This window comes from Rhynchophorus ferrugineus, unplaced genomic scaffold, assembly GCF_030347505.1.
Source record: "Rhynchophorus ferrugineus isolate W39M unplaced genomic scaffold, kcgeb_rfMv2 rfM9, whole genome shotgun sequence".
NCBI lineage: Eukaryota > Metazoa > Arthropoda > Insecta > Coleoptera > Curculionidae > Rhynchophorus > Rhynchophorus ferrugineus.
Window position 1 is genome coordinate 23,952,838 of NW_027472588.1, and position 14,955 is coordinate 23,967,792.

General features: G+C 32.5%; 3 protein-coding genes across 3 annotated transcripts; 1 reads left to right on the top strand and 2 right to left on the bottom strand.

Annotated features, from left to right (window-relative positions):
* Positions 1-6,744: 6,744 nt before the first annotated feature.
* Positions 6,745-13,310, bottom strand: LOC143202389 (protein lethal(2)essential for life). The gene is made up of 3 exons (XM_076413867.1): positions 13,130-13,310; positions 7,114-7,214; positions 6,745-7,063 (listed from the first exon to the last, which is right to left on the bottom strand). Exons 1-3 carry the CDS (start codon positions 13,236-13,238, stop codon positions 6,842-6,844), a joined length of 432 nt encoding a protein of 143 aa, XP_076269982.1. The 5' UTR covers positions 13,239-13,310; the 3' UTR covers positions 6,745-6,841.
* Positions 11,600-13,067, bottom strand: LOC143202077 (sodium-dependent phosphate transport protein 1-like). The gene has a single exon (XM_076413350.1). It carries the CDS (start codon positions 13,015-13,017, stop codon positions 11,644-11,646), a length of 1,374 nt encoding a protein of 457 aa, XP_076269465.1. The 5' UTR covers positions 13,018-13,067; the 3' UTR covers positions 11,600-11,643.
* A 224-nt stretch (positions 13,311-13,534) lies between the features above and the next one.
* On the top strand, positions 13,535-14,511 carry LOC143203255 (uncharacterized). Its single transcript, XM_076415420.1, has 3 exons — positions 13,535-13,666; positions 13,721-14,288; positions 14,348-14,511. The coding sequence occupies exons 1-3, from the start codon at positions 13,657-13,659 to the stop codon at positions 14,394-14,396; spliced, it is 627 nt and encodes a 208-aa protein (XP_076271535.1). The 5' UTR covers positions 13,535-13,656; the 3' UTR covers positions 14,397-14,511.
* Positions 14,512-14,955: the final 444 nt, after the last annotated feature.

Here is a 14,955-nt window from a genome sequence, read left to right on the forward strand (position 1 = left end):
ATCTCGTTATACTATAAAATTTATCCTGATTAACTTTGCCATTTTATGGCCAATTTTATGCTGGTAATTAAATAGATTCAATCTTATATAATTTTATTGGTTCATTTTTATAAAGAGATACGATGATTGTTGTTTGTCTGCAGCTTCGGATATTGCGAAATATAAAAAAATGTGGACATTTAGTATGTTTTTCGTGATTATGTCTGTTATTACTTCTAGTTTTTAACAATTGTTTTACATTTTATATTTGAGCTTACAACATTGGTTGTTACATTTGGTTGTTCTTCAATCAGTAATGTCTTTGAGTTTTGTATATCGATGAAAATTACTTTTCTCACACACATTTTTGATATTTTAAAATAGAATGAAATCAGATGAAAATATATTTCAAATATAGATAATATTCCAAGAATGGTTTCCTTAATTCTCTGATTTACGCGATATTTGGAGCTAAGTGAAATGGTTTGTTGCCTTGATGAAACATTATATTGATTGTTTGGTTAATTAGACTAATGAACAAACCAGCTCTCTTTTGCATTCTGAACTCATTTGATTCATATCAATTTTAGCCCAATAAGATGATGATATATTTAAGAAATATATAAATACATCATCTTGGCTAAACCACGATGTCGTCTTTATAGTAATATAATAGAAACTAGATCACCTAGACATGTAAGTGTGTTATGTTTAATGTCTGTTCTCTGCAATTTTCTCTACTCCATGAATACATTCCATCCATTTTTGTTCTATTTCTGGTCATCCAGGAGTTTTTATTCTGAAATATTTATCTGATACATTCATCCCATATATAGATCACTCTCTGGTTTTTTTCCTCTGCGTAATTTCTTCTCATGTTGTCTTTATCTGAAGTTATCTTATTCTTATTCAAGTTATCTTCATTCTATTTACTCTTCCACCGATTTAATGTTAAGGTTTTTTTTTATTTCTTTACAATATCTGTCCATCTTTGTTACCGCCGTCATTCCTCTGAGCTATTTCATTTCTGCTAATTGTATCTTACTTTTATGCCTCCTTGACAGTATCCACACTTCACAAACAAATGTTAGGATTGGTTTGTAATTTCAAGTTTTTTGACTTCAATCTTAGTTTTGATTTAAATTTCCTTTTTTGTTAATGAATTGGCGTGTTAATGAATAATTTACAGTGAAATATAAATAAATGGTTTTCCAAATCTAGCATTAATTTTCCTTTTCCTGGCTTCACTACTTTCGATTTCTATATTGTTTCTCTATTCAATATTTAGATACTCAGATACCATATGTAGCCCTGTTTTGTCCATTTGAAATTTCTTTATTATTTCAACCGTTATTATTATAAACATGGTTCGGCTTAAACTTGCGCCTTGTTTTATTCGTGCCAGAATTTTGAAGAAGTTTGATTTCATTGTTTTGCAATGATGGTATTTATCCTGCATATTTCTTAAATCACTCTTACAATTTTAAATCACTTACTCCTTCTAATACAGCCCATAATATATATCTTCTTACTCTGTCGTATGCCTTACTCAAATCAATGCTAAGTATATATACTTTTTATCAATCGCTCAACGGATTTGGACTTTGATTAATGATTAGAAATACTCGTTGAAATGATCTGCTGCGTTCGTAAGATTCATTGCGCATTGCTCCTTCTGATTATTAGTTGTTTCGCTTCTCATATTCAATAATTTATAGCATATTAACTCTTACGAAGGAGGAATAATTAAATAATAATTTTAAATTATACATCATAAGTAGCTGATCCGCTTTTTTAAAGAATTTTTTATGTTTAGATGTTCTCAGCGCATTCGCCATGTTTATTAAAAAACTAATTGCTTAAAATAGATACAAATATATCATGTAGTTACTTGCCATTTATTTTAATGTTTTATATGTACCATTATGGGAGCGGAAATTGATTTCGGTCGAATTGTGTTTTGAATTTACGATAGAAAATTATAAATGACGAAGTTTTATTGAATTAATTTTTTATGATGTAATTAATTAGTTCTTAATATTCCGAAAGTGGATATTTAGTTTAATAGTGAACAGCAAGCAGAATTTGTCAGTCATTTAACAAAAAACTAATAGGTATATTGTTTGTAAAAATGAGAGATTACCTATTGATTTTATACTTACATCATTGATATAGAAGTGGGAGATATTGTTTAATTAATTTTTAAATGCGTGTAGTAGCGACCTATGCTATGCCATCTTTAGTATTTTTTTATTATGTCATTGAATTATAAGTATAATCAATAAATTTTATTTCTATTTTTCAATTTATGGTGAATTAAAAACCAAGAATATTAAAAGGCTATGGAAAAAGTAATTTGATTTTTTAAGGTTGTTTAAGGTGTTAAAGTTTTTTTGAAGCTAACTTATTTACATAAATTTTATGCATTAATCAGCATTATATGTGCCCTTTTCGCTCAAGACTTTTAGCCGCTTCTGATAACATCTGTTTTATATAATTTTTTTCACAGGCTGCAACAAATGGTAACCGAAGGTGATAAGGTATATCGATAATCTGAGGTATATGGTATATTTATCTGGGAAGCCTTGATTCCGCTTATCTTTCTCAATTATTGTCAGTAAACGTGCATTTAAGGTTATTTGGAAGGAAGACGACGCCTTTCCTATAACAATACCAGTTTCATTGCTGCCTACTTTAGTTGCTTTAATTATTGATAGTAGATGAACAGTTCCTTTAAAATCCCACCAAACACTTGGACCAGGACAGCACCAACCTTCATCAACATCACCTTCCTTAGCAGTCACTTGAGAATTCATCAGCACATCACACTGTTTTTGTTAAGTCTGCGTTGCTTTTTTCCCTTTTCGGAAGATCAAAATAATGACTATATAATAAATATAATATAACCTTATAATAAGCCTGATTCGGTTTCTTCCACAATCTACATAAAATCTTCATCAGTTTTGAAATTAATTTATTATAACTTAAAGAATATATAGTTCTGAGGATATGGTTCAATTATAGGTATATGAAAAACAAAAATAAACATCTATTATAATATTTGTGAATATATTATAAACCGCTATTGCAACAAGTAAAATTCCATATCTCTCAATATTGCTACACATGTACTGAGTTGTTAGGATTAGGAAAATATCTTTATATATCACGACTCTGGAAGTATCAGGTGATGTCTACTGTAGTCAACAATTGCGTTTGCGGATTTCCTCTATTGCCACTACTTGTTTTCGAAAAACGAGAGTATTTTTGTGTCAATCAATTGGCACCGAGTGGAATAGGCATAATTAAAAGAAACAGTATCTTGTGAGTTGTTATTTGAGAAATAGAATTTTCTTGCCAATTTTTCTCCGATGATTTTTCGTAAATGTAACTTAATTCAAGTTCGGATTTCATTCAAGATCTGGATTACTTCACGATATGTTCATTGTAATTGTCACACATAATGTCAGACTTTTAATAATTTATTTTTATTCCATAAATATTTTTGTTTGAAGCAGATGAAATGAATAGAGAAAATGTAGAGAACAATTCTATGAGAATAATAATAATAATTAAGCGATAAAATGCAGTACAAATAAGGAGAATACTATAAAAACTGCAGCTGAAAGAAAACGGAAACACACATTAAATAGAGAAGAAAGAAGTATCTTAAATAAATTAAATGCGATAAGCAAGCAGTTTTGCACATAAACAAAATACATTTTATAGTTTAATAATCCCAAGATAATTTCACTGAAGAAGTGAATTAAAGCTTGTTATTGTTATTGCATTATTAGGTACTTGCATACATTGTGATTATACTGGCTTGGTAGCGACCCAATCATCGATACATTTTCTCGCTTTCCAACATTTCAGAACTGTATCAACAAATCGTACTGCATCGATCTGAACAAGTGGTAATCAAAAGGCACATTATCTGGTAAGTATGCTGGCTGCGATATAACTTCCTATTCGAGTTTTGTTGCTCCATCATAACACTTGAATTTTTATGAAATTATTTTTTGAAATTGTGTAGTACAATGATGATATCTGCAATTATGTTAGTAGCATAACGTACAAGAGATGTCAGCACTAGCGACATATCGGTATTTCTTGTTATGTATATATTGTAAATAAAGTTAGTCTGTGTCGTTAATTCGACAAAGGTGTGTCATTTCAATAGGTTATGGTCCCAGGCCGTTTGCAAATCACGGTAACCTCTAAAAGTTGAAAATACGTTTTTCTTTGTCAGTATAATTTCGAAGTACTTTGAAATTCAAATTATTGCACAAGAATGGCTGTTAGCTACACTATAAGTATTCCTAAACTGAAAAGAAGAGAAAATTATGATGAGTTTATTGTATATTGGAAGTTGTAGTAGAACAAGACGTCAAGAACAATTGTAGAACTTTTCAGACAAGTTTAACACGTTATTTGGCGAGAAAGCTTTTGCAATGAAGGTTGGTCTTTTAAGAAAACTTATATAGCTACATCTAGAAAACTTTGAGTCTATGGCAAGTTACGTTAATAAACTCGTTGGGACAGGAGAAAAATTAAGAGGAACCGGATTCGATATAAATGATGAATGGATCGGATCACTGTTGTTAGCTGGATTACCAGAGAAATTTAAACAAATGATAATGGTAATAGAGCATTCAGGGATGAAGATGGAGATTACTAAAGACTTTATAAAAAATAAACTAGTAGATACTGAAGTAGATGCCAGTAGCCAGGAGCATTGGCGGGAATCCCGGAATGCAAACAAATTGGATACTTTCAAAATAAATGTCCCAATAAGGGGAAAGATGATAGCAAGGCGAAGAATACTTTTAATGTTTTCTGCGCAGTCTTTCTGAATGGGTCATTTAGCAAGTCGGAGTGGTATATAGATTCTACTGCAAGTGTACATTTAACTACTAATAGAAAGTGGTTGAAGGACGCTCAAAGCCAGATAGAACTGGAATGATTAATTGTGGCCAATAAAACAAATGGTCCTACAATCTGTTCAGGGAAAACAAATTTGTTGTCAGTTAGTCAACTGATTAGAAACCGAAACTCTGTTAAGTTTTTAAGTACTGGCTATCAAATATTTAACAAACACATGGACTTGGTTGAGACAGCAGATTTGCAAGATGGAGTCTACAAACTCAACACATGGAAGGCTAATAAGTGTTTATAGTCAGCACCAAGAGTCAATACAGGTGAGGTCCTGTATCGTCGTTTGAACAGCTTAACAGCGCTTATCATAACAAGATGATAGATGGGGTTGTTGAAAGTCTCAATTGCACTGGAATTTTGGATGTGGAATAACGAAATTGTTAAATATGTTGCTAGTGTAATCAAAAAAGAGTACCATATAAAGATAAAGGACACAGAGCTAACGAAAGGTTGGAAATAATTGACACAATGATCTATGTGGCCCAATGGAAAAACTTTTGCTAGTTAGATCAAAGTACTTTATGGCCTTTGAGAATAATTTTACGCCGATTGGTTTTTGTCTACTTTGTCTACCAAAAATTGATCAGGTGCTGAAATTCAAAATGAATTTCAAAGACATGCTAGAGAATCAATGGAAACAGAGAATAAAAGTACTGAGATCAGACAATGGTGATGAATTTTGCAGCAAGAGTTGGAGCAAGAAAAAATTTGGTATCGAATGGTGTTAGTTATCAAAAAACAAAACACTATACTTCTCAACAGAATGGCATGTCCGAGAGAATGAACAGAAGAATAGTCCAAAAAGCTAAATGTATGTTATTTGATGCAAAATTGGAGAAGAATTTCTGGGCTGAAACTGTTCACACTGCTGTTTACTTATGAAATAGATCGCTCGTTTTTGGACAGCGAGAATACCTGACGTTACAAATCTAAGAATTTTTGGTAGCTCAGTTATGGTTCAAGTTTCCAAAGAAAGACGATAGAAATGGGCACAAGGACTGAAAAATGTATTAGGTTAAAACATTAGTAGATTATATTACAGAAACTAAACGCTATCGAGTACATAATCCAATGAAAAATGCAGTTTTTACTAACAGAGATGTGAACATCATGGAGAATATCGTTGAAGTAAACCCAGAAGCAAATATTGACCAAAAATCAGTTCCAGTGGGAGTTTCCACTGTTGCTGAAATAATTCAAGGTATACTTTCAGATAATCTTAATGTTATTAAGTGTACCAGTATTAAGAAGATCAAAAAGGATTCCAAAACCGAAGAAGTTCGAAGACTACTACGACTACTATTCAGAAACAGTAAGGGAGTCCTTGCAACAACCCGATGATGACAAATGGAAGAAAACTATGGCAGACATGGGACCTAGTTGATATTCCTGATAAACAGACAATAGTGGTGGGTCGTGTTTATGAGTGTTAGTGCAAGTGGGTGTTTAGAAAAAAAATTGACAATGACAATAAAGTGCGGTGTCGATCAAGATTAGTTGGTAGGACTTATCATATTATCGGTATTTCGGTATTAGCGACATATCGGTATTTCTTGTTAAGTATATATTGTAAATAAAGTTAGTCTTTATAGAAAATTCGACGGAGGTGTTTCATTTCAATATTTTTGACTTGTACTTGTATGTTATTGCTATAGCTAATTTCTTTTTGCCACAACACGTCGTTAAATTTATTCAATTGACTTCCGTAGACATCGATAGTAACAGTTTAACTTAGTTTCCGCAAGCACCTGAAATGTATCTATTGATAGCATACAAGAAATATTGAACTGTTAGATATTTAATTATTTTATATATATTTTATTCTTTTTAATTTTTCATTTATTCTACCAAAATGTGCGCATTGAAAATCGATTATGTAAAAATAGGCATTATTTTTCTTTACATAACAGCAATATTACAAAAACTACACCCATGGTGCTGTCACCAATAGCACCCCTTCAGACGAAAGACAACACGATCCCGCATCTGCGTTGGCAAATTTCGGCAAAAAATATTGTCTACTTAACACCATCCTTTTCTGATTGTTCTCGCTGTAGTCCTCGCTTTGTGCAAGTACCTCAACCGCCCTCTGGGTTACTGTGCATTTGATCTCTTCCGGCTTAAATCCTCTGATATCAACTAAAATCTAAAAAATTCACAAGTTCGTAGAATGTAAAAAGAATGCTATCGACAAACCTCAAACCGGTCTTGATAGAAAGTTACATTATCCATAATTGAGTTCAAATGGAGAGACTGTGGTTTGTTGATTTTAATTAGTTCCTCTTGCCAATCTATTCCTATTAAATAAAAAAGTTATTCTTTAAAACAATATAAATATTTTGTTGAAAAAAAGTAGTTCTGAATGTTATTTAACGTGATAATTTGCGTGGTTTATATATGGAGAATCTCGAAAGAAGCAACATCAATAACATCGTATTATTCAGTCTATCTCACTCACATCACTAGTCGGGTTACTGAGAATGAATATCTTGAAATCCTTAATGATGAAGTTCTTACAATGACTAGTCCTTTGCTGCTAAACATTACCATATTCCAAGAGTGTTATGCATCTTCCTTGGCCAGCAAAATGGTCTAATTAAATTATAATCGAACTGATATAGGTAATTTTAGAGCAAAAATTCAGGTGCCAAGTTGACAAGGTGAAGCAATTGGCGGATATTTTGGTATAACAATGGAGTAATATTCCGTTAAAAACTATTTAAATACTCTAAGAATCTATTCCGTGAAGAATTGCAGCAGTCCTAAATACAAATTGTGGCTCAACACTATATTAATAAGTAAGTAAATACTATGTACATGTCAGGTATTCATATTATAGTCCATTCATTGTGTTTGCTTTTTTCGTTTGTTATTTTCATGTTTTAGCAATTGATCATGCCCCAGATGACTCTATTGATATTCCTACATTAACATATCATGAGATATCACATCTTTGATAATTTGTGAAACCTACGAAGTAGCAAATATGAAGATCTCAGAAAGTGTTTGGAATTGCCAAATTACCAATTGGCTATGATATTGCTGCGACTAAAATGATTATTTTAGTTGCCCGGTAAAGATACCTATCTTCATGCTCACACGAGAATTTGAACCTATGGGATCTTTGACAATAATGTAAGTGGTTTAATAATGCCTGTAATCCGTATGTATGTTCATTATGATGTCTCTAAATTTCATATAATTTCATTTCAGTTGTCCAACTTTCAACAATCTGCACATTTTCGTTATATATGAGAATATTATCTCACATAGAAACTATTAGTTAAGGTGAAACTACGTTACTTTTTATTACAAAAATTATGTATAATAATTTCTATTATTCCAATAATGATAATTCTGATTTCTATTATTCCAATAATGAAACCTTGACGTGTTGTGAACCAGGCTATTCGGATCCGAAACACGTTAGTGTTCAGAAAGTCAGAAAACTAAGATTTTTGTGTTTTAATTCAAGATTATAACATTTTAGACTCGAATTAGATGCAGAAATTAAAAAAATAATTTCAAATTTTCAAGCGTAAGAGTCATTTTGTATTAATTTTATAGCACTGAAACCAGTTATGAGTTGATAATTCTTAGTTTTTTCGTCACAATAATTGGTTTTCATATTTTTTAAAAATTACTTTCCATCCTCTATTGATCATGTGTTCCGTGTAACTAACAAAACTGAAATATACCGAATAAACCGAAAAATCGGTGTTCTGTCCTCTTTGAACTTTAGCGATAATGGGTAGTGCTCGGCATCGATGTGATTAAATGGCCCTACGAAATAAAACCCAACAAAATATATGCGTTCGATGCGATTATGGAAGAAAATACACGAGGAATTCACTGAAAATTCCTAATCGACAGCCCAATGAAAATAGCTAAATGGAAGCCCATCAAAAACTCAAATAGATCTTAATAATACATAAGTTTAGAACCATATAATAGCACAAATTTCCTTCATTCCAAGGCGAAATAAGTCCTGTTAATTTGGCGTAGATGGGGATACTCTAATATTCCTAGCAACGGATCCGAATTTCTCTAAGCACTCCCCAGACCACTAGTTATAGGTAATGTACAGTGTCAACACCTTAACGGTAATGTTGTACAGCAAAATGCCGGCAGGCAATTGTGAATCGGAAGACAAATCCTTAAATTTTACTTTGAAACTATGTTAAAACGGATAGTTAGTGGTTGAAGCAATATAAACAAAGTTATTTAATTTTAAGCAGTGTTAGTTAAGATTTTATGTTACTTTCGATTATTTCCGTATTGTTGGAATTATTAAAGAGTTATAGAAAGTTTGGATAAAAAATTATAAAAAATAATATGGTCACGTAAATTTATATTTTACATTTTTGCAGAGAAAACAAATTAATGTGTCCGCTTTATCGGAAGGTATGACGCGAAAGAAAATCTTGACATATGTAAAAACTTCAACCCAACATAGTTTAACAAATTTCGAGAATAACAAGAATCATCAATTACAAGATATTTAGATTTTCGAAATCAGCTTTTGAGTTAATTTGATGGCTGATGAAGAAAAAAAAAATTACTCTTACTTAAGCCCTGTTATTAATTGATATGGTTCTGGCGACATAGTATATCATTGTACTAGAAATAATTCTAAAGGTTCTTAAGAAATATCTGCAAAATTTTTGTGATATTAACTTCTTATTAACTTCAGGATTCATTAGTAAATGCATTTCTTAACAAAGCACTAATCGAATATTGTAGGTAATAAATACGTTAAGTTGTGCATCAAGAGTTAAAATGAATGTTCCACAGAATATTTTAATGGTTATAAAACAGTTTCCTATAACTCTAATTTCTCATTTGTTAGTTATATTCAATTATGTTAGTGATATTGTAGCCTATATTGAAAATTCTGTTAAAATAAGTTTTAATAATATATCATTTTTAAACTACCTTTTTTACTCTATTATGGGGAAATAAGATTAATTTAATACATTATGGTCGAACTTCGGCCACAGGGCGACCACTAGTTCGAATTATTGGTTTTAGTTCCATAAATTTAAAATTGATAATTTTAGCTTTTCAGCTTCCAGACAGCTTAGCAGTTGACGAATCAACTCTTCAAAATATTTACAAACTTGAAGTTAAGTACATAGTGTTTTCATTGTTTGCCTAGCGAGAAAAAAACGTTTTCTCTGGCGTATTATGAAAAGCGACGGAAATATTAATCCAGGACAGTCATCTATATCAACACGTAAGCCGAATAGTATTAGTTATAACTGTTGATATAATGTTTCAATTGAAAAGTCCCCGGCCTACCATAGTAAAACATATTTTTTGGCAAAATTCTTTTTTTTATTCAACATAATTTCCTTCAAAGGTGAAAAACTGATTATAGCGACCCTCCGAATTTTCGATACAATTTTTGTAGAACGATTTGTCCTTTGCTTCAAAACAGGCCTCAGTTTCGTCGATCTCCTCTTCATTCGACGAAAATTTCTTCCCAGCGAGCATTTTTTTCAGATCTGAGTACAGGAAATAGTCCCCACGTGCCAGATCTGGAGAATACGGTGAATGAGGAAGCAATTCGAAGCCAAATTCATGGATTTTTGACACGGAGCATTGTCTTGATGAAGTAGCACTTTCTTTTTCTTCAAATGCGCCATAACCTTGCTAGCCGAATGTTCCGACTGTTGCGTTTTCCCGCGCTTTGAAGCGGGTTCATCGTGGACTGCACCCACTCGAATGACTGTCGATTGGACTTCGGAGTGAATGATGGAGCCATGTTTCATCCGTTCTCACATATCAACGTAAAAACTCGGGTATATTGCGCTTGATCATGTTCAAACACTGCTCCGAATCATCAACTCGTCATTGTATTTGGTCAAAAGTGAGCTCGCGTGGCACCCACTTTGCACAAAGCTTTTTTTTACCCAAATATTAGTGAATGATATAATGTACACGTTCAGTTGATATCTTTAGAGTGTTTGCTATTTCATTAGATTTTTATTCGGTCATTCAAAATCTTTTTGTGAATTTTTTAAAGTTTTCGTCACTAACAACCTCTTTTGGGCATCCACTGGGTTCACCGTCTTCGGTTCTCATTTCCCCACGCCTAAACTTAGCATACCAATCCTTGATGGTTGATTTTCCTGGGGCAGTGTCCGGAAACTCGGCATCAAGCCAAGTTTTTGCTTCAACTGTAGTTTTTCCTTTCATAAAGCAATATTTTATCAACACGCGACATTCTTTTTTATCCATTTTTTTCACAATAACAAAAGTTGCCTCACTCAAAATGTTATAATTCACAAAGTAATGATCCGGCAGCTGTCAAATTTATACACGCATCTTTTGAGGGTTAGGGTTAACTAAAAACATATGGATTTAATTCTAGTAGCGCTATCTATGTACCAGGCAGGGGACTTTTCAATTGATCTGTTAAGTCTTGATATGCGCGTAGTGAGATTGGCAAGATGATTAATACGAGGTGCTGAATCCGAATGAAAGTATTACTACAGATTTTTACCAACGTTAACTGGACAAACTGAACGATCCATTATTCCAAAAGAGATAAGCAATAGCGAATAACAAACATTTTTCAATAAAAAAAATCTTTTGAAGTGAAAAGATTATCATAACACATGCAACCACCTAATAAAATTAATTTATGAATATATATATTTTATTTAAATAGGTGTTTTTACATTGGTGATCTAAATCTTTAAGATGAGGCTGTTCCTCATCTCAAACGTCATTAGTTCTCCCTAACCTTGTACCCCTACCAAGTTTAACATTCCAGTATTGAAGCTCCGACGTCCCGAAGAATAGAAATATTAAACCAGTGGCTATCAGAACCAGGCCTGTTAGGAGAAACATAATGGACCACTGCAATACCGCATGAGTGCTGGACAACAGTAGACTGAACAAAAGCGGCAACAAAACCCCAGATGTGGATCCAACAAAGATGTTTATTCCATATATAGAGGCAGCGTGATTCGGTGCTAGATCGAGAGGGTTGCGAAAATTGGTGACAACACATGCTCCTGCCATGAAACTGATTATAATGGTCATGATCGTTGAAGCTGCTAAAGAACATTGGGCGATTCCTATACTCATGATTATGATACCTGGTAATAAGTGAGAGACAACGACGAAGATCTTTGTCATGACATTCACAGACATCGTGTTTGTCGCTTGAATGATGTCAGACATGTTTCCGAATAAAACAGATCCACAATATTCGAAAATTTGGGGTACTATAATCAGCAAAACCGATTGGCGGGTAGTAACTCCTATAAAATCTCGAATAAACCTGGGAGCCAGCACTACGTTGATTTGGTTACACCACTTGTATCCGAAGTTCAAGATTACCAGCGCCCAGATACTGGATGACGTTAGTATTTTCTTGTATGGAGGCAGTTGTTTCTTGATCGATATCAAATGTCCTTGAGATTTTTTAATATGCTCCAATTCTTCTTGCGTTATTAAATTACTCTCCTCCGGACTGTCGGCCACAAGAAGAAAGAAGGCCACGCAGTACACGGTCACCAATGCGGTCATCGTGTAAAACGTCGACTGCCATCCAGTTAATGGCATGGTGTAGTTCAGGAATGTCCACATCGCTGCTACGCCCACTAAATGTCCCACCATGGCGCTCAAGAATTTTCCCCGTTCGTGAGGCGGTGACCATCGCGTGATAAGGCACATCATCGATGGGTAGATGATACCAGCAGCGAGCCCTCCACAAAATCGACAAGTCAGAGGTACCATCCAGTGGAAAGCAGCTCCATGTGGGATTAGCGCGTTTAAGATGCTACTTGCTACCAAGGACCAGAGTACAGTATGCTTAGGACCGAATATTTCGACTAAAAGCCCTGAAGATAAGCCACCTAACGAGGATCCGTAGTAGTACGTTGTTGTTATATGCCATACAATTGAACGCGACCAATTATATCGCGGTCCGTAATCAGGAACTTCCACGTCCATCCATTCCGATTTATGGTACTTCTCCAAACAATGAGGAACCAACTTTGTGGTCGGCTGTAGCACCATGGCCTCCAGGACCAACGTTATGTTTGAACGTAATATTCCCGACATGAAACCGGTAAAAAATAACATGGTTAACACCCAGAAGCGTATTGGTATATTGCGGATTTTGTTAAACAACCTTAAACACATGATAATTCTGACAACGTCAATTAAATTTACGCCATAAATGAATTATACTCACCATATTTGTCCAGAATTTCTCGAGCGTATTTAAAACACTCGTCGTGAGCAAAGCAACGACATTTAGTTATAAGCAATGCTTTTCTGGTAAAATTTGTAAATACACCCATTTACTAAAATAATTATATGTCCACAGTAACTAATAATTTAGAACACAATATGATGCAAAATTTAAAACAAACTGTCTTAAAATGTCCGTATTTTATTACAAAGATCAGTTTTACTGGCTGCATAAACTTAAGATAAATATTACTTTTTTATTAAATGCTGAATGTCTACTTACATTTCGATTTTAAAATAAAACTATTTAATCTATTTTGCAATTTTTTTTGGCAATAATAAATTTTATATTAATTAATTATTAGTTTCTATTATTTTAGGGATTTTCTAATATTTTTTTACCTATTGGTAGCACTGATACTTGATTTGTTCATTGCATAGTTAACCTCAGTGTTGTAGTCATTTTTTTTGTATATTTGGGTAAAAAAACTGGTTTTTGATTTCTATCGGTATCTATTTAATTACAAGATGTCCCAAGGTATGGTTTATTAGATTTTAATGTCATTGTATCTGTATTATTGTGTAATTTTAGGATCAAAGATTAAACTGAGACGGCCTAAAACATTAATAGAGAAAAATTTACAACCACTCAAAGCCAACAACAAGAAAGAAATAGCCCAACGATTTTACTATAACAAGAATAATTCCCATAAAAGTATTCTTATAACTGAACGTAAAAAACCTCCTGTCCATCAAAGGCTTGGCTTGAAACAAAAAATGCCATTAGGCACAAGTACCAATTTTATTCTCCAAAAAAGGAGAAAAATCCAGTCAAATAAACAACCTTTCGAGCTAAAAGCCAGAAGGCTGCAAACATTTTCAACAAAATCAAGACTGAACAAGTCGCAGTCCTCACAAATAATGACAACAAGTGGAATTAAACTAAGAAGACTAACTCCTGCCAAAAACTTAACAATTCAATTAAAAAATTCCAATTTTACATCCAGGAGTGATTTACTCAGAAGGTTTAAAATGGAATTAAATCCAAGAATTCAGGCGGAGATTCTTGAAATCCAAACTGAAAATAAATCCAATGAAATAAATTTTTTGCCAACATTAAGAATAAAGCCAGTATCTACAGGAATATCATTTACAGACAGGTTTGGAAATCTTTAATTCTTTTTTTGCTAAAATTTAACCAAAAATACTTGTTTTTTAGTAGGGTAATTTCAGATATTACCATATTATTTTGTATATTTTATATTTGAACCCAAGTTAAGTTTAATTTCTATTAATTAATAGTTAACACGATATTCAATGTAAATATTTAAAATAAATATTATCGTTTCAAAATATTGTTAATAAAGTACGTATTTTTTAAAATAGTTTTTTTATTTTATATTGTACTTATACCTGTTATAAATTTAAAGTATCCAAGTGTTTTTACATCATTCTATTGTTTTCGTAGATAATATTGATTAATTTTAATATTGAAACCCTTTACTAAAGATTAAATTAACATTACTGGGTCTCATTAGTTCAGCTTCCATGGAATCCATGATCATATAAGCCAGAACATGGTTACGAGCAAGTTACTGTCTTCTATAACTAAAATTATAATATTTTTATAGTTGTATAAGATTAATGCTATAGTAAGTATACTTTAGCATGGCCAAATTGTAATACAAGTCTTAAGAGCGTTATCGGTCTTTTTAGGGTAGTCATATTTAAAAATATATTTCTATATCTATTAAGTACACATGTGTTCCAATTAGTATAAGATATAATGATCAAAATAATAACACAATCATTTTAGCAAATTATAGA